Here is a 19,992-nt window from a genome sequence, read left to right as displayed (position 1 = left end):
AAGAGAGGGGCTAGAACCAACAAAATCCTGTTAAGTTGTCTAGATTGCATAACTTTTTTTTGTTTCAATACTGAGGACTGAACCCAGGGGAGCTTTCCCAGTGAGCTACATTCTAGCCTTTTTGTTAAGGGAGGATCTTGGCTAAATTGCCCCTGCTGGCCTGAAACTTGTGATTCTTCTGCTTTAGTTGCACCAGTCACTGGATTACCGGAGTGCACCACCACAACATCCAATTCACACTTTATAACCTTTTTGGTAGATATTTCTAGGAAGAGGATGGTGACAGTCTTTTTGTGGACCACAACCAGCTAGCTTCCTGTTACACATGCCTTCAGAGTAGGGCTACTGTTTAGATTGGGTGGTGCTTCCTTCTGTTTGCATGCCTGCTTGTTCCTCTTTAGTTTTACCAGTTAACAGTACCATACTCCTATCCCTTTAGCATCTTTGAAACAGGGCCCAGTGTATCCTTAGGAGTAACAAATGCATCTGGTTTTCTGGATTCTCAAAAATTTTGAACCTGTATTTCAGATTATCACACTTGAGGGCCATAATGTCCCTGGCCCCACCCACACTCCCTTTAACCTTCTTGGCATTCAAGCAGGAAGGTCCTGTAGCATTTTTATTCTTGAGGCTAACATCTTGTCCCTTGATTCCCCAGTGTAACAGATGTCCTAAGAGAATTAGTCTACTTTGGAATGCCTCCCTCCCTTTTTTCAGCATAGTTATCTCCCATGAGTAGAAAAAGGTGGCCGTGGGGCAACATGACTGATAACAGGCTTTGATGCAAGAAGGTACAGGGTTTTTGTGTTTATTTCCACTGCCTTAGAGCAGGTCTCTCACGATAGAGCATTCTCTCTCCCCTCTAGGGCACTGCATCAGAGCACAGGGGACAGAATGAAGAACCAGCCAAGAAAAGAAAAAAATGAAGTGCCTGAGTTAGTGTGAACTTTGGGGCGTCTGCTTTCTTTTTGCCCAACACAACAGTGCCCCTTGTCCTACAGCCCACACCCATGTTGGCATCAATTGCACCTTCAGTTAGAAGGAGTCTTCTTGATAGGTCCTGCTACTGAAAAATGGCTGGCTTTAGGCAAGCCCTTTTGCAAAAAGCACAGCTGAAAGCCTGAGTTTGGGAGCCTGCACTGCCCCGATGAAGCTCCACAGGAGCAAATACAGTGCCTCCAGGCAGAGCTATGGTCCAGGCTGGCTTCGTTTTTCCAAGGAGCCTTTGGTGAGTTCAATTATCTGGTAAATATCCAGCGCTTCACCTGAAAGACAGTGCAAACTGGTTAGGATGCCTTGAAACTTATAACTGAGAGCCCAGAAATCAGAAAAGGACCTAACTTAAGGTCAAATAGAAAATAAACTTTCTGATTTGTTTGGTGTTTGTAGCACAGATTTTTTTTTTCCCACCTAAAAAAGGCACTTTTGACTTTATACAATAAATCCATTAAAGTTTAGGGACAGGTATAAATGAACTGCTTTCTAGAAACAGACCTCTGATTTGAATATCACATTCACTTTGGATCTAGGGCACCTTATAAACTGAAATATCCTGGAATATTACATGCGTAGATTTCTTCACTGGGGCCTCAAGTTGCCTGTTTTCTGACCAAAGACCACTTTGTACTTTCTGGCCAACCTCACACTATTGTATGTATATGAGGAACAAATGTGTTGTGCTCACCCTGGGGAATCCCGTATCTCCTTTCCATCCCAGTTGGGTTGGAAGGGGTTTTACAATCCATGGTCACTTCTTTCCTGAGGCACTGGTCAATATCGACTGCACTGAAAAAGGCGACTGACTGGGGCAAATCATTCAGACCCAGCTTGTAGGCAAACATGCACCTGAAAGAAACCCAATCTCCCCTCTCAGTCATGCCCCTGCTGTGAAACCAGGAGAAACCATCACATACCCCTTATAGTAGAGCTTCCCCTTATAGTAGAGCTTTCCCTGCACCAATTCCCCAGTCCCAACCAGGGAGCTGGAGGGCAGCACTGCTCCAAACAGCCTACGCCTCCTGCTGAGAGACTGAGATGCAATTATGGACAACACACATTTTCCGGTTTGTTACACTTTATTGATATAAAATTATTTCCAATTATTGGGCCAGAGTTTGAGCAGTAAATGAAGACTTTGTTAAGTAAACCCCATAGGGGATAATTAAGAGGGCAATGGTGACAATGTTAGCATTGTGAACATTTGTTATTTACCCATTAATCAGGACAGATCATGGTTTTCAAACTGGTTCTAGGTGGCAGAGCAACATGGAATGAATGGTAATACCATTTTACTCACCCATATGAACTAGGAATTTTACTACAAGAAAATACAATTCAGCTAATACTAATAAAGTGTTTTCTTCACTCACATTCGAGTTTCCCCATTAGCAGTGTTTTCTGTTATTCTGACTACTAACAAACTTGTAGCACTTAAGAAAACATTTATGGGGCAAAAGTTTTGTTCTGTTCAGTACTGGGGATTGAACCCAGGGGGCTACACTCCCCAGTCCTTTCCATTTTTGAGACAGGATCTTGCTAAATTGCCCTGGATGGCCTCAGACTTTGATCCTCCTGTCCCAGCCTCTTGAGTTGCTGGCATTACAAGTATGTACAACCACACCCAACTTATGGGTGAAAGGAAAACATTTCACTTTTCTAGGAATTGAGGAAAATGTATTATTCCTAGGGGAAAAGTTCGAGAACTACTCTTTGGAACAACTCCTCTGACCTCAGCATCAGTTCAGTGACCTAGCCTTGGTATATGACACTTTGAAATCCAACAAATTGTTTTAAAAAGTTGAGGCCAATTTTTTTTTAGGACTTTAATATATTTTAAAAATTAGAGATAAAAGCTAAAAGACGTTCATTTCTGGGCTGATGAAATTTAAAACTGCTTTTTAGCTGGACCCAAGAAAGGAACACATGGCTGAGCCAGAGGGGCCATGGGCCCCACATACCTGGTTAGGAGGTTGGTGATCTGCAGGGCCAGGGCAGCACGGTAGCGATCCTCTTCCCGTACCAGGTAGCGAACCTCATCATGGATACTGATGCAAAAGCGTCCATCAATGGCAAACTCTTCAAATAGCCACTTCATGGCCACAAGCATGAGGTGTAAGTAGTCCACAGCAGAGCTCTGCACCACCCAGTTTACACGGCTGGTCATAAACTAGGGGAGGATAGGTGGGCATGGGTGTTAGTTCTGGGGTGGGGAATCTAAGAGCACAGGCAGGAGCTCCACTCTGGCCCCATTTGTCAAACTGGTGGTGCCCACTCCCTGCTTCAAAGGTTGGCAAGTTACCTCCCCCTGGACAGCCGAGGGCTCCAGGGCTCGGCTGATGCGGCAACCCAGCACTGGGGTCTGTGGTGTGTCTGATGTGGCTATACTCTCCAACTTGTTGAACATTTCTGATTCTGTACCCCCTATCCATGCTCGCTCAGCAACTACGTCCCATTTCTTCCAGCATGACCTGGGGAAAGCAGGAGCAGAAACAATAGGCTTTGTCTTTCAACATTTCAGAGCTAAAAAAATCAAAGCACCCAGCTCTTATGGAGCCACCTCACACCCATCCCTCCATCCTAAACAGAGTTCTCACTTCCTTGAAGCCACTCTCTGGATCTTGCGCAGGTCCTGCAGGGAAATCCATCCATCCTCAGTCCTCTCCACAGGGAGGTTCAACTGTCTCACCAGCCACTCGCCCTCATCAGAAAGCCGATACCTGAAGGTAGTGTACCACCATGATTCCTATAAGAGCACCTTGGTGCCATAACCCTCCCCCACAGGGCTTTATTTCAGAGAAGGAAACAAAAGCTCAAATAAGTGACTTACTGGGGTCATGCAGCAAGGAAGAGGAGCCGCCCAGACAGGAATTTGGGCATTTGTAGCCCCAAAACCTGGGCTACACCACGGTACCCAATAAAGAACAGACTGTAATGCAAGAGCTATTACTATTTTTACTGTTCTAACACCTGAGATGGTGAACTGTCCAATGATCAGTGATATTGTGTGTGTCTGGGAGACAGCAATGGCCATCACTCCAGATTTCAAGGAAGTGACAGGGTCTTGCTAAATTGCCCTGGCTAAGCAATTTAGCCAGGGGTAAAAACATTACTCCTTCAAGAGTACAAGGCATTTGGAGAAGCAGAGAATAGGGAGGTCCTACTTATCCTCCTTAACCCCCAGACTTCAGTCCATCATGCACACCACTAGGCTTGTCCCCTGAATGTTGTCACCATCTGATCCTATGGTTCAACTTATCTGTGATGCCTTCAGAATCTCCATAATTAAGCCTAAACCTTTTCTCTTCTCTGCCCTTTGCATTTCCCCAGGCGCACACTGCAGTATGACCTTAGCCAGCTCATGCAACTATGAGGCACCCCCATTTACCTACAACAATACTAGGCTCCCCTTCCCTGCACTGATGTGTCACTGCTAACCCATTTGCCACTTCGTCAACTTTTGTTCTTTCACGAGGAAGCGTTTCCACACTGAGTGAGCTAATTAAATGTGGACACGTATTCACTATACTGAACAAAGCTGTAAATGTTCCTGTACCTCTCCTCCTCAAGAAGCCTGTGAGGGCTCTAAGTGCAGTATAAGTATGTGAAACAGGTAAGAAGTAAACTGGAAGCCTGGTCAAGCTTCTATGTCAGAATCAGTCGACACTCTGCAGTTACCCACAGTGCTCTCCTGGCAACTCTTGTCTCATGCGCTTATTCCTCAGGCACTTGAGTTTAAGACTCCTATGCTGTTTATGCTGTGTAACCAGAGCTGTGGAAGTGCTACCACTCAGTGACAACCTCAGTACAGCTTTACCTCTCTCAGAAAAAACTTAACAAGCATACAATACCAAAGACAAGTCACTCTGTAGCTAGGTCACAAAGCTTTGGAGGGAGATAGCTCAGGTGACGAACAAAGACGGCAGCAATAAAGCAGGCCTGAGACTGGGCAGTAAGGTGGGTAGAAGGACCCTCACCGTCGGAGGCCCTTGGTGACAGCATACATCTGCTGGGCTTTCTCAGCTGCCTCCTGCCTCGTAAGCCGGTGGTTGAACTGCATCAGTAGGCGTTCAGCAAATGGTTGTCCAGCCCCATAGATGCGGCCATAGTTGAAGACTTTGGCATGCTCACGGCTGATGCCTACTGTGGTAGCTGTCTTACTGTGTAGGTCAGTGCCCCTGCTCTTCCTGCCCTGCAGTGTCATCCACCCAAAAGCAGTGCAGCCTAAAGGACAAAGCAGGAGTGAAAAAGGAAGCTCAGAAACAGTTGGCCTAGCTGAGGGTTTGGGCTGTTTTGCCCCTGCAAGACTCACCATGCATGCCAGCGAAGTGGGCATCTCCGAGAACAGCTGCAATCCACAGCTCCTGTGAATCCACGTCAGCACCCACAAGGACATAGCCAGGTGGAGCCTGCACCATGGCTTTCAACTCACTGCCTACTCGGTCAGGCTGCAGAAAGAGTGAGGTCAGGTTCACCTAGATTCCAGGTAATACTCCTATTCCTATTCCTGGAGCCAAAGTTAACTGGGAATATGCTGGGCCTTTCTAGAGGGAATGTCTTTAGATAATGACAGCAGTACTCAAAATTCCACAGTTCTAGGGAGGGCTACTGCTCAGCAGTGGGGCAGATAGAGAACCCCTACTCCATGTCTGGCCTCTGACCTACACGGCCTAATCTAAACAGTTGCAGCTAGTATGCCTGGTATTGTGGCCACGAGCAGGCACCCAGAACATGTTGCTAAGGGAACGGACAAGAGTCATGAAGCCAGATGTGAATTATAGCCTGCCTGGCTCAGAATAGATTCCTTTTCATGCCCCCTGCTAAACCCCAAAGGCCCTTTGAGCTCCTCATTTCTAGAGACCTAAGAGTGGAAGAACAGAGGCCAAAGATGCAGAGGACACATACCCGGGCATTGCTAGCAGTGAGCCATGTAGGCTCCACAGCCCTGCGGGTGATGGTGCCAGCAGTCACTACCTGGGGCAGGATGGCCCCATAGCAGCCTTCCTCATCATAGTCAGGGTGCCTGGGATGGGAGAGAGCGGCAATGAATATCAGCAGCTTGCTTTGGCCCTAGGCTATGTCCCACTGAGTTCTCTTTCCACAACCATGTAGCAGGCCATATGTACCTGGTCACAGCACGGGGCAGAGCTGACCTAGGAAGCCACACCACCATCTGGGAGCTGTGAAGACAGACAGGCTGAGGCACAGCCCTAGGAAGCCAAATCCACCATCCCACCATGGCCCATACCCACTTATCTTCTGGGCTGCTGAAAACTCTTCTTTTGCCTTGTCTCAACCCTTTTCCTACTAACTTGACTCAGGGTAGCCCCTGGCTCTACACAAGGTCCTACGAAACATCAACCAAGAGGATGAGCCATCTAAAAACTGGCAAGTATCCAAGGCAGCTTCTTATTCCTCTCCCAGGGTATTTATGAGGCACCCCTGCCATCACGCCTCACCCAACACCTAGCCTGCCATCACGCCTCACCCAACACCTATGATAGACCCATCACGTTCTACTCATAAGTGTGCTTGTAGCCACAACCACCTTGGAAGGGGCCTTCAAGATGAATTCATGTGCCAGTCCGAACAGCTAACCCTCCAGGATTCTCAGCCACATCCCACTTCACCAGCAATTAAACCAAGTGGTTCAGTTAGAACAGGGAAGGGCCATCATACAATACATACAACACGTCCTACAATATGATTCTCTTTACATAAACAACACATCCTACAATATGATTTTCTTTACATAAACAGGGAAACAAGCTGGAGAGGGTAAAAGACCTGCTCGAGGAACATGGTACTAGGACATGTAGCCAGGCCTCTGTGGCAGCCCAGGATAAGTCAGGGACCCCAGGACAGGAACAGGGGGAAAAGGAGTCCTAGGACTGCAGATGAGCCTCTCTGCCCATGGCGTCCCACCTGATACGTTTATGGGCATTTCTCCAAAAAGAAATCATTTTGTTGATTTCCAGGGCACGGGGACCACTGGCACCTCCTGGGCCAGCCTGCAGGGTGCCATCCTCCATCTTGGGCAGGAAGTCCTTTGCAAAGGGGCTGCCCACATTACAGCTATTGCCATCCTAGAGAGAGGAAAAGAAGCAAGGGCTGGAGGCAAAGGGTAGACCTCAGAGAGAGAGAGCCCCTGGGCTCCCCCCAACAGAACCTCAAGCTCTCCATGGTAATTCTGACTGCATCTGTCTGGTTCAACTGTTTCCCCCTGCCAACACACACACACGAAGCCAGATACTAACATATAGAAACAAGCAAACCTGGCTCCTCTCAACAATAGCAATCAATAAAACATCAGATGTGGTGTGAGACACATGTCATTTTTAATTCCATCAAAACCCATCACCATCCAATTTTTAGAAGAAAAATGAAAGCTCAGAGAGAGAGCAACATTTGCCCCAAAGTGCACACTATCCCATGAATACTAACATTCTCTCAAAAAGGACAGTTTACTGGTCTAAGTCACTCTGGAGGCCTACTGCAGAGCAAGCACAGGACACCATGGGACAAGCATGAAGCAGGCCACACACCTTATGAGGCAGCTTGAAAAACCAGCATCCAGGGATATCCACATCATTGTAAGGTCCATTGCCATGATGATAACTGGGCTGGCTGGCCTTGGGCCCACAAGCAGTAGTCTGTGGGGGCCACACACCTAGATCAGGCCCTGTTCCAGAACCTGCATTCAGCAAGGGCCTGAAACTGTGAGCAGGTAAGCTGGGAAATGACAGGAAGGCCATGAGGTCTCAGGCTTCCTCCTTGGCCTCCCAACATGTACAGGGCCACAGGGGCACCAGGCAGTCTCTCCAAAACCCCCCAAAACCTAGGGAACTCTGGTGAGGAAGAGCTATGTGGACAAGAGGAAGCCCTTGCCACCCAGTACCCACCCAGAAAACCCCTAAGTAGGAGCCTAGCTCACCAGAGCTAGGGGTTGACCCAGTTCTGCAGCACACAGGTTCTCCATCTTGGCCTCAGCCTCCATGTCCAGGCAGCTTAGTTCTTCTACCTGGATGGCCCAAAGACCAAGGCAGAGAGGCAGGGGGCTATATGGGCCTGGATCCATAAGCCCTACCCTGCAGGGCACTCAGACACCCCAGGCCGGTATGCAGTGAACAACTAGTGCCAGCCCCCACCCAAAAGGCTTTCCCGCAATGACTAAAGACACCTCGTCCCACCCCTGAGGCTTAGGTGCAGAGACTTCCCCCTCACCGTATGCCACATGGTACTGTTATCAGAAAGCAGGAACTCCTCAGCCAGGCCTGCCTCCTGGGGCTCCACCTGCTGCTTCCCCTGTTCAAGACAGTGCTTCCTGTATAGGGACTCGATGGCTCTGGGCAGAGAACAGCAGCAGCCTGATTAATGGATGCTACTTTGGCCAGGTGACTCATTGGGGGCCTCCCACAATTCCCTATATTCAATCCTGAGACAGAAATGGACAACACTTCCTGGTTTTTAGACTGGGAATGACTTGAAATGACAAACACAGCACACTGGTGTCAGGCTGAGGTTTCAGGCCTGGTCTGATTCAAATCCAAGCTCCTCTTATACCAGAGTTGCCTGAACAGCTGAGAGCAGAGAAGTCAAGACTCAAAGCCCCACTTTGGGCTGGTCCTATTGCTCATTCATGGATGGGCTCAAAGGAGCAAGGCTCATCTTAGCCACTCTGATACAAAAGCAAAACCAAGAGTGACTCAGGCTGTCCTGGCTAATTAAGTAATTCTGGGCCTCTTTAAGTGCCATGGCTTCCCAACACCTGCTTGTCAAAAGCTCAGGGTTTGTGATCACAAAAAGGTTAACTAACTTACTAGATTATAAATTGGGAATACAAGGCTGGGTATAGCTCAGTGGTAAAGCACTTGTCCAGCATGTGTGAAGCACAAAGCTCTAGGTTTATGCCCAAACATCACACAAAAATATAAATTATACAGGGACACCATCCTATCTCATGGGGCTACTCAGGGCACAAATGAGGTAAGCACTGCAAAAGGTTTATTAGCAATGCATGGCACATAATCAGTACTCAAATTATACAGGAAAGAAAGAAAAAACAAGCCCCTTTACCCTGTACTTTCCAAGAGTCCTCCCTTTTCATGTTCCTGTGAGTGCAGCTACACTGCTGGGACCAAGAACAGGACCTTTATCCTCCAACTTGGACACTTCAATACCCCTACCAGAGGAGCAGGGAAGTCATGGAAAAGAACTAGATCCCAGACTCCTGGACCCCAGCTCTTCCCACTAACCTGAGTAGATGTCATTTCTCAACCCTTTCCTCCCTGGAGCCCAGGAGTGAGCCTCACCTATAGGGGCAGGCCACCCCAGGTGACTCTAGGATGGTGCCAATTGGCCCTTTAGCCAGGTTGTCCCGCCGCCCAGGCACCAGGTAGCCCCAACCATGTCGCTCTGAGTAGTGCAGAGGGAAGCCGTCCCAGGTCAGTGCCATGAGTTTAGGTGTGACGCGCATCTGCAGGCTGACAAGGCTGGGGCCTGGGGTCCATTCAGGGTCATCTAGTCGTGGACAGAGCTTCCGGTACCACCTATTCCCCACCAGAAAGGAAAGCAGTGTCAGAAGATGTGGGGAGGGAAGGAAGTCCCCCCCACCCCACTTCCCCACCCACCTTCCAAGGTCCTAGGACTTTCTAGTAACCCAGACCTACAAGTCACTATCTCTACCTTTCAGATGCTTTGGTTAGCCCTATGGAATCTCCTTGAATAATTCACATATCTCCAAAGGAAAGACCCTATGTCAATCTCACTGAACTAATCAGGACTCAAGATCAACAAGCACCCATCCAGAGCTAGGCTCCCTCCCGAGCCTGTTGCATCCTCTAAGCAGAAGGTGCAGATCTGCCTTCCTCACTTGTCAGACCCCCTTGCTGCCTTCAAGACACACCAGATCCTTCTGAGCTCCATCTCTTGCACTGGTTATTTACCAGGGAGAGGCTAGCAAGATGCCCAGAGGACTCATTCTTAGGTTATGAAAGTACAAAGTTGGTGCCCTAATATTCACCTGGCTGCCTTTTTTTCATCTCTTCCACTCTGAAAGGTCACCTCAAGGAAGCCTTCCTTGATTTCCGCAGGCAGTCAGAACTGCCACACCACTGCTCACTGTCTCACTACAGATCTCCACATCAATTGTGCTGGTTGGCCTGCCACCTGCTCCTGCTGCAGGCAGCACACAGTAGGTGCTCAGCACACTGAACTGTGAGAGTCTAGGAAGCTGGTGGCATCAAAGTAAACACATGCAAGCAGGACTGGAAGATGGAGTAATTAATGGCAGCAAAAGTGTATGCCACTTCCGTACTGGAGCCCAGACAAGAGATGTTCTAAGGATGGCATAAGGGCAACCTCTGGATATATTAGAGGGAACAGGGCTCACCCAGGGTGTCCAGGAAGGTGCTGGAGCCGCTTGGGCAATAGCACCTCTGTGGTGCCCTTCAGCTGTTGCAAGCAGGCATGGGCCATGACATCTCGTTGAACCTCCTCCTCCTCGCTGGGGGGGCCGGGGTCTGTGCAGAGTTGGGGAGGACAGTCAAGACCAGGGGGACTCAGGAAGATCTACCCACTTCTGTCATCTCCAGAAAGCTGGGGTAATACTTCCAAGGGTTCCCTGAGTCCTAACAACATCCTGGGGACCACCCTCCCCATCTCCCAACCATGTTCCCCACCTTCCTGATCCATGGGATCCCCAGCCTCCTCGACAGGCAACTTGCTAGCTGTGGCTGACTCCTTCTTCACCTTCTTTGCCTTCTTCTGCTTGAACTCTTGCAGATCCCACTCTAAATCCCAGAGCCAGGGGTCTTCTTTGTACCTACAGAGCCAGTCCACCAGAGCAGGGTTAAGGCTGAGCCAAAGGCCTGGCCTCATGCCTGCGTGTCCCCTGCCCACCAGAGGCCTGACTACCTATCTCCTGAGAGCAGCTGGCAGGCATCATTGGCCAGGTCCATCAGTGACTTCTTCATCTCCCGCTGGAGCTCTTCATAGGTGTTCTGTGCCTCTGTGAGGTATCGCTCCCAGTTCTGGTTGACAGGCAGGTAGGAAACACCCATCTCCAACATGCCAGCTAGAGTCACAGGGTGGGGACACCTTGGAGACAAATACCAGGGCTGCTGTAAATGACCACAGGAGGAAAGACTTTGGCCCAATGCCTAAACTAGTTTGGCAAGTTTGACGCAACCAACCCCATGGTACAGTTCTAAAGTCAAATGGGAACTTAAATCCCTGCTCTGCTGTACCTAGCCCTGCGTCAGTCATTTCTATCTGCACCTCAGTTTTTTCACCTGTAACATGGGAATGATATCCCATTCTCAGGGGTAATGTGGGAATGACACATCACAAAAGAAAGAATGGCTGCCACTTGAGTGACTTTAGTCTTAATAACTCTCCCTGTACCACCAATGATCACATATGTACCTCACAAATGGGGAGTGAAGTATTTCAGTGTCTTCAGGGCACTGAGGCTCAGAGAAACCAAGTAACTTGCTTAAGGTTAATGCGGAAGATATCACAGTCAACTTTGAATGAAATCTGCTGACACTTATAACTGATCACTTTCTAAGATTCACTGATTAATAAACAAGCAGGACAGATGTGAAGCCCATAGCTTCTCTGAGGGCAGAGCAGGTGCTTAATAAATAGGAACCATACACATGAGATATGAGTATAACCCCTTGGGCCTCTGTAAAAACAGAGTCCAGGGCCCACATGGATACCACCAGATTAAGATAGCCTTTCCAGATTCAAAGAGGGGTTCCACTCTTTGAATCTGGAAAGGCTAAGTACCCAGCCTGAGAAAGAACCAGTGCCACTTGATGACAGTGGGCCTGGATCCTGGGACCCACCAACCCCAGGGATTCTACCCAGGTTCTCCTCACCTTTCCAAGAAGAGCGGCAGCTGCTGCTGAAAAACCTCATAGGTAGCCCACACGTCCCGGGCACAGTACTGCATCAGGTCCTAGAACAAGGTGACAGGAAGGCGCTGGGTGGGCAGCCATCCACTAACACTGCCAGGTCTCAGGGTCAGGCCTGGCAGCTGCACCTCCCCAAGTTCAACTGTAGGTCTGCCACAGCCCAATTCCCTGGACCCTTTCACCAATACCTTACCTGGAAGTTCACACGGATGTCCTGCATGCTGCCCTTGACAAACAATTCTCGAGGCTCCTTCTCTAAGGGAGGTCCCCCCACATAGAGGTGATGCACGTCTGCCAGATTGTTGATGCTGCTGATGTCCATCCAGTCCCAGGATGAGATCTGGAGGACCAGAGAAAGTGACATGCAGGTCAGCCTGGCCTCAAGCCAGACAGGTGGGCTGGTTGGTGAGGGGGTCCCAAGCAGCTTGCCCACCAGAAATGTATTCTCACCACGTGGCCATTGGCTTTGCGCTGGGACTTCTGGCCTCGCTGTGTAGGGTGCCGGGCCTTGTGCTTGCCCTGTTTGGCTGCCACCCACAGACTGCGCTGGAAGCTGCTCAGCCCTGAGATGGCCATGTGCATGCTCATGGTGTCCAGGAAGCGCATGCGAGAGCCCTGGGGGATGGGGGTGGGGGTAGGCTACAGTGCAGGGGTCAGCCAGCCACTGTTTCAGTGGTGTTAACCCCAGCCTGTTAACCACAGCCCCATCTCAGCTCTTCAGTCTCCCTTTGTAGAACAGTCTCCAACATGTGAGACACAAAATCTTTATGCTTGCTTTTGACCTGAGGGGCCTGCCTCCCAAATCCTAGCCATCCTTGAAGCATCAGGCCTGGCTTGATCCCAACATGCAAGTATTTCTTGGTTTCCAGCAACCACTCTGAGCAACTTGGATACAGAATGGTCAAAACAAGACCTTCGGAGCTACCAGTCTGACCCCAGTCCCAGCCCCTCAAAGCTCTGTGGCCCTGAGCACAGATGCTCAACAAGGCTGTCTGAGCCTCAGCACCCTTAGCTCTACGATAATAGTACTCTCCCCTGCCCTGCCTTTCTTCTTTCTCCTAGGGCTACTGTGAAGGCATAGTGAAAAAACAATTTTCATAAAATTAAGAAATGTCATCACCACATGCCAGACACAGTTCTGAATGTTTGACATGTATGTGTGTTCAAATTCTCCCAAAAATATCCCATGAGGGAGTTTCTTCTGTTGGTGCACTTTCATTTTCTTTCTTTGTGTGTGTGTACATGCATGAACACACAAATGCGTGTACATACTGAGGAATGAATGCAGGGGTGCTCTACCACTAAGCCACACCCCTAGCCCTTTTGATTTTGAGACAGGGTCTCACTAAGTTGCTAGGCTGAACTAGAACTTGTGATCCTCCTGCCTCAGCCTCCCAAGTCACTGGGATTACAGGTGTGCACCATCACATCTATTGGTTCTCTTTATACAAAAAAAGGAAAACTAAGGCTTAGAGATATTCACTGCTCATTAGTGGCTGAGGCAGAATAAGAATAGGCTGTGGCTCAGAGCTTCCAAAGGCTCCTACTAAGCTATAAAACACCACACAGAGATAAGGGCCATTATTACTTTGTGACACTCAGGTTCTGAACCAGACTTGTTCTGGGGATGGAGAGTGTGATCAGGAAAGCAATCTTTTCCTTAGCCACCGAGATCAGGGCTCTTAGCCTATCCAGTATCAGAACCCGCAATTCACAGGAACCTTACCTGAATCAGGTACTGCTCCCTGATATGGGCTCTATCAAAGGAAACATTGTGTCCCACCACTAACTGCTCCCGCCAATTCCGCTGGGTGGAGCTGCTGGCACTGGCAGGGACCTCCAGGGGAATGAGGTCAGCCGGCGACAGCTGGTTGGTCCAAGAGTAACGCTCTTCCACCAGCCGCCGGCTGCACCAAGAATACCTGAGGGAGGTGAGAGGTATACAGGTGAGAGGTACACGGAGACATTAAACTTCTACTCTATATCACCCACTGCATATCCACCACCACATGCCAGGTCCTGCTCTAGTGGCTGGGGATACAAGTGAGACCAAGGGGTGCTCCTCACCCTCAGGTCAAGTGGGGCAGGGTGCGTGTGTACACTGTGGAGAGGAAATACAAAGCTTCTTCAAACTCTCACAGATGAAAACGGAGCTAAGTGCTACAATACGGGGTGCCACATGCAGGTGCTGGGCCTAGGCCATTGAGGCCCTTGCAAGACCTAGTATTCAGAATCTGCATGTGGCTCTGAGGTCTTTTACAAATGTGACAAACTTCCTTTAAACACAAAACTGTGTTCAAAGTGCTAGCAAAAGATATAGGTGATTACAATAGAACCCAAAGTGAAGATTTTTTGTTTTAATTGACAGTGGCAAAAAAAAGACAAATGCTGCACACATGTACAGGATGAGTCATCTGACGGCTGCAAAGATTCTGAAGGACAAAGAGCAAATCATGCACCCTATAGAAGCAACCACCCTCAGTGAGAGACCAGGGAAAGTGCCAGAATGAGAAAATGTATGTACATGTGCTAGGGTGGGGGTGGAAGAGACGGGATGAGTGCTGCCTGTGGGGGCCTGACACTGACTCAGGAGAAGACTGCAGTCTGCTCAAGATTCAAAAGGCTAAGTGTAGGCAAAGGCCACTGAAAAAGGCCTGTTGGAAGCCACGGATGCTCCAAAGGGTTGAGTCCCACTTGGCATCAGAATGATGAGGCCACATGTGTGGACATCAACCGCAAAACATTACAAACGAGTGTCCTGCAACCTTTTTGGAAAGGAAGAAGGGTGATTTGCCTCAATAGTTTCAAACTACATAAAACTAGTTTATTTCAAAAAGAGATTTCTAGTTTTAAATACAACAAAATTTAACTCAGCCTCCAAATTGTGGGAATATTCCAAGGGACTCAAACTACAACCCTCTCCCTTTTGAATTCAGCATGTCAAAGCCCTTAAAAACAACACTGAAGAAAGGCTAAATACCAAATATTTGAGGCTATGATGATAAAAGCTTTAGTTACAATAAAAAGTCATATTGGTGTTAACACACAGGTCTGCAGCTATGCATGGAACCATCTTATTTATGATTTAACAACTTATTTATGATTTAAAAAAAAAAGAAAGCTGAAATGAAATACCTTAGATAAATTTAAGATGAGTTGGAATCCATGTCATTAATACTACAGTCTTCATGTAACTCTCAAATAAATGCCAAGGACCTGAGTGATGTCTCTTTAGCCTGATGACCAAAGCCCTTACCAAGAGCCTTTAGGAACCTGCCCTGAGAAGGCTCAGAGCTGTCCAAGGCTTTCCTCTATCCCCTGGAAACCATGGGCTGGTTAGGTACCTAATGTCACAGCCATGTGGCAGGGAGTGCCAGGTTAAAAGTGGACTGCTATAGGGACACCATCTGGCACCTCCCCACACCCATCACAGACTACTAGAAAGAAGGTCCCAGTCTATGCTCAGGCCTCAGCAATGACTTCTGCTGTTGGGCAAACTAAGCAATGCCCCCAGCACCACTGGCAAGAATGGAATGAGTATGAGGGCAGAATGGGAAGGACAGAAAGAGAAAGGAGAGGTAAAAGAGAAAGAGGAGAGGAAAAAGAAAAAAGGACTTTAACTGGCCAAAAATGACCAACAGATCAAAAAAATAAATCCTTCTTGTCTCTGGTTTCCTAATTTTTTTTCAGCCACCAAAGCCTATTTCATCTTTTCTAATGATGGCTGGTATTCCCCTTCACTTTGACCATCAAGTTACATAATAAGCACTGTGATTCTTATTAAAACTAGAACTAAATCAATGTGAAATCATCTAGTTTTGCTCTTTTCAGCCATTAATGCCTACCTTATCTATTTAGCCATGCTTTCACCATTTTCAACTGCATATATAACATTTCGCAGCTTTCTTTACAAAGATGTAGCTTCCAATAGGAATAAAGAAACTGCCAACTTTTTTTGCTGGCCATGCCTGAAAGCATTAAGGTTGTAAATAGTATTTTAATCCTGGAATGAAGAATAAAAAAGGGGAGAAACAGTACTGCCATCATTGTTTGAAAAAGAAACTTGGGTAGCACTTAGAAAGTTATTTAAAAAGAAAAGAGAGAGATTGGATATACCTGTTTGGGATCAAAATGCCTGCTTGGGAGGCTGGGGGGAAGGAAGCAATGTTTCTTAGCTGGGATGGCCAAGGGCATGCCACCTAGAGGGGGTACTTGGAAATGCTGGGATTTATTTGAAGTTTATGGGAGAGGCTGGTGATGCTGAATGTCTTATACTGCCTGGGACAATCCCACAAAAGGGAAATTTCTCCTGCCCAAAATTAACCAAACAGAAACACCTTTCAATGTCTTTCAGACTCACTTATGAAGCTAGTAGGGGAAGGGTACAGGCAACCAATCACGGTGATCTCGAGTGATTTCCCGTAAGTCTCAAGTAGAACACTCCATGTAATTCTCTGAATGGCTCTATTACCACCTGACGTTTGTTTGCCCAGGTGTTTCCCACTTTTATCTTCCCACCAGAAAGTGAGCCCTATGAAGCAAGGGTTAAAGCACACCAGCAGTCCTAGCACATAGCTAGAGCTCAATAACAGTGTCCACTGAACCATTAAGCTGGGCCCCCTATGTGTGCTAAAGTGCCCTGGCCCTGGCCCCTACTTACCAGGCCGAGGGGGATATGGCCACCGCCAATGTGGGGCAAGTTCCCTCTGCCAAGCAGACCTCCACGTCGAACACCAGGGCCCGCTCCTCGGGGATGGCCACGGGTACGGCCTCCCCCTCGGGGCCGTACCGGGTCCAGCCCTCCTCCCAGGCCCAGCTCGGGGGCTGGGGGGGCAGCTGGGCCTGCAACAGGGAGTTGGCCGCCTCCAGGTAAGGCAGGCTCTGCTTCTGGGCCAGGAGGCGGAAGTGCTGGTCCAGGCTGCCCCCGTAGAGCGGCGGCAGGCGCAACTCCACGTCTGGCATGGGCGCGGCCGGCTGCCCCCAGAGCCCGTGCTTCTGCAGATGCTCGACGCTGCGGCGCACCGCGGCCTCGTCGGGCATCTCCCCTCCGTGCCCGAAGATTTGCTCGTGAAGCCCTCTCGAGAGCATCTGGATGTGCAATGGGTTGTGCCGCAGCTGCCCGCCCTCCAAGGATGGCACTTGCGGCTGCTGAGGCCGCAGCTGCCCGTCGCTGGGGACGGGGTCGAGGACGGAGCTGGAGACCCAGCGGCCCGTTGCTGGAACCAGCCCTGGCCCGACGGTGGCGCCGGCTACCTTCTTCCAGAGCAGGCGGCTCATGGTTGGTGCAGGGAGCCCCCCGCTGGGAATCAGGACACCTGGCTTTGGCCTCCAGTTTGGCTGCTTTTACTGGGTGAAAAACTTGGAGAGAGACACGTCCTGTCTCTGTTTTCCTGTCAGTGAAATGGGTCTGACCATGCCTGCCTTCCTCCCACAAATCCTAAAGGAGATAGATGATATAAAGTGTTATTTGTTACATATACATTATGTGTTGTGTTAATAATCGTCGTTCCTTGGATATTTACTGCGTCCAAGGCACTATGCCAGATAATTTAGGTATGTTTTCTGTTAAGTCTCAAACAACCTTCGGAAATGGCAATACCCCTCTTGAGGAAACAGAGGTCCTTAGAGCTTCATCAGTAAGCTTGGGGAAGCTGCGGCACAGGTTAAGAGTGCAGATTCTGAAGCTGCACCACGCAGGCTCGAACCCCGGTTCCGGCTATCGCGAGCTGTGTGACCTTGGGCAAGCGCTTTAGGTCCCAATTTCCTACTCTGTAGAATGGGGTTAGGGTCTACCTGCCACAGAAGACTGCTGTTGGGGTGATGGAGGGCGCACACATCGCTCAGCTCTGCCCTCTGCAAGCAGTCGGCAGATGGTAGCTGCCATTGTCGCGAGCGCCGCGGCCCGGGCCCCCGCACTGGGAATCCGGCGCCTGGGTTCGAACCCGCTGGGAGGCCGCGGTCCCCCCCCCCCCGGCCCCACCCACGACCCGGCCGAGGGCGCCCTGCAGGGGGCGACGGGGCAGCCCCGGAGGCGCGCGGTGCGCCCTGGGACTAGCCGCCGCCCTGCCCCGGCAAGCTCCCCTCCTGGAGAAGGGGGCTGCACCGCCCCTCGGCGACCGGCCTGCCCCCGCCAAACCCGCCGGAAACCTCGGCCCGGTGCTTCCCGGTCGGCCTGCCTCGACCCTAGGCTGAAGACACGGGGTCCCCTCCGCGCGGCCTGCGCAGCGCCAGGTAGTGTGTGGCCTCCGACGACCAGTCCGCCTCGCTGGCAGCCGCAACTTCCCGTCTGCGCCCCGCTAGGTCCCGGGGCCGCCTGAGAAGCAGGCGGGAGACTCCCAGCGCGACCAATAGGAAGACCGCCAATGGAGCGGTCCGCCTGCGGGGGGAGAAGGGCACTTCCGGGCGGGTCCTCCCTGCGGAACGCTGGGAACCGAGGTTCAACCCCCCTCCAGGAAACAGGTGGGTTGGTCTCAGCTAACCAGTGGGCTTATGACACTGTATGTTGTGCAGAGCGTTCCTTGTAGCTAACGGCCGCGTGGCCTAATGGATAAGGCGTCTGACTTCGGATCAGAAGATTGCAGGTTCGAGTCCTGCCGCGGTCGGGAGGAGCTGGTTTTCAGTTTTTAGTTCATACTGTGCTCCAGTTGAGACTGCAAGTGTTCTCGCTCATTTCCCTTCTCTCCCAGAAACCTGGGAATCTCCCTCCATTCAATCATTCCCAGCGCCCCACTGTGAAGCCCCAGGCTTGTTGGACTCCCAAACATACCGTGGCCAGCAGACCTACCCAGGTGGAAGATTGTAGAGAAGACGCACATCCTTCCCTTCTTTATAATCAATTGATAGATGGCAGGGGCTAAGGTGAACTCTAATCAGCCCAAACGATCCCACGCCACCTCTCCTTGTCCTGGGAGGTTTTAATGAGGAGAAACGCTAGGTTTCCTGGATTCTGCCCACAGGTCCTGAACTACCCCGCCCACGCACAGTCAAAGCATGTCCCCTTCAGGTGGTGTCAAGTTTTGGTATGTCGTCTTTTGCTCCAGGTGCTTCTACTCTCAGCACTTCGTGGTTGGTAAACTGAAAAGTACCGCTCACAATGAGGCCTATGAGAAATAAGGAGAGCCTCCGGGCCGGAGTCTGGAGATCTAGCTGCATAGATGAAACGAAGGCTCACAGCACATTAGTCCACTACCAACCTGTGCATGTGACTGGACCTGAAAAGTCGACCTTTTCCGGGAGTGGGTACTGAGGCCCTGCGGGCTGATGCCAGACCAGGCTGCTCCTGCCACCAGGAGGGGCAATGGGAAGCCCTGGCCTACTGGCATTGAGCCTGGATTCCTCCATACACTGCTTTTTTTCTTTAAGGTATGAAATAGATTTCATACACTTTTTTAGGTGTACTTAATGTACTCACAGTGTTTTGTTGGGGGTGGGGGATAGGATCAACTGGAAATGCACGGTTTGTAAGGTGAGAGGGGTTTTCTGTTTGTTTTCCCATAACCTTGTACATTGACAAGTTTTTACAAAATGCCTAAGGCAAGATTCTCAACATAAATAATTTTTACTTTTCTATTCCCTTACCGAAACTTAGCATCCCCTTCAGTTATGAGCTGAGGCAAGCAGCCACAGTGGTTTTAGATATACCTGTGACTTTCTCTCTAGTAGCAATCCCAGATATTTTCATAACACATCAAATTGCTCAGATTTTTCAAAATATTGTTTACATTCATCTTACAATACTTCATGATAGCATAGTTACCAGGCCACCATCTAGACCCTGTGATTTAATGAGTTAATACAAAAGCACATGTGTTATGTCACCTATTTGTTCCTTCCTAACATTTCATTGTTTGGTTTCCTACATAATCCTGTGTGTTTTATGTATTTAAGAACATTTGGCCTAACTGTCCCTTCAGAGGAGATGCTGTTATTGGCCTGTGTGGTGTCCACTGGGAGAACAATCCTGCCTCTAGAGTCTGTCTTAGGAGATGGCCATCAAAATGCCCTCCCCTCTGGAGTCTGATGCCCTCACTCTGGAATTGGAATCTTCAGCAAGGACAAAAATGGTTGGCACTCA

The 19,992-nt window shown here is 49.5% G+C and overlaps 2 protein-coding genes and 1 non-coding gene across 4 annotated transcripts in view; 2 read left to right on the top strand and 1 right to left on the bottom strand.

Annotated features, from left to right (window-relative positions):
* Fanci (FA complementation group I) overlaps window positions 1–1,380 on the top strand; it is a 71,010-nt gene extending 69,630 nt beyond the window's left edge. For both annotated transcript variants that reach the window (XM_071608639.1, XM_027919764.3), the window contains one exon: window positions 867–1,380. In XM_071608639.1, coding sequence (XP_071464740.1) covers window positions 867–926 — 60 coding nt within the window. In that variant the 3' untranslated portion in view covers window positions 927–1,380. The remainder of the gene's footprint in view (window positions 1–866) is intronic.
* Polg (DNA polymerase gamma, catalytic subunit) lies at window positions 1,176–18,197 on the bottom strand. The gene is made up of 23 exons (XM_027919755.2): window positions 18,066–18,197; window positions 16,579–17,355; window positions 13,645–13,840; window positions 12,369–12,533; window positions 12,112–12,258; window positions 11,883–11,962; window positions 10,912–11,094; window positions 10,677–10,819; window positions 10,388–10,517; window positions 9,309–9,545; window positions 8,221–8,341; window positions 7,931–8,017; window positions 7,542–7,649; window positions 6,922–7,082; window positions 6,123–6,176; window positions 5,902–6,019; window positions 5,309–5,444; window positions 4,974–5,220; window positions 3,594–3,716; window positions 3,299–3,467; window positions 2,958–3,166; window positions 1,685–1,845; window positions 1,176–1,265 (listed from the first exon to the last, which is right to left on the bottom strand). Exons 2-23 carry the CDS (start codon window positions 17,193–17,195, stop codon window positions 1,189–1,191), a joined length of 3,669 nt encoding a protein of 1,222 aa, XP_027775556.1. The 5' UTR covers window positions 17,196–17,355; window positions 18,066–18,197; the 3' UTR covers window positions 1,176–1,188.
* A 250-nt stretch (window positions 18,198–18,447) lies between these two features.
* Trnar-ucg (transfer RNA arginine (anticodon UCG)) lies at window positions 18,448–18,520 on the top strand. Its single transcript has one exon. It is a non-coding gene; the product is annotated as a tRNA-Arg (tRNA).
* Window positions 18,521–19,992: the final 1,472 nt, after the last annotated feature.

The sequence above is a fragment of the Marmota flaviventris genome, chromosome 2 (assembly GCF_047511675.1).
Source record: "Marmota flaviventris isolate mMarFla1 chromosome 2, mMarFla1.hap1, whole genome shotgun sequence".
NCBI classification, from domain to species: Eukaryota; Metazoa; Chordata; class Mammalia; order Rodentia; family Sciuridae; genus Marmota; species Marmota flaviventris.
This window is presented reverse-complemented; position numbering and strand designations above follow the sequence as displayed.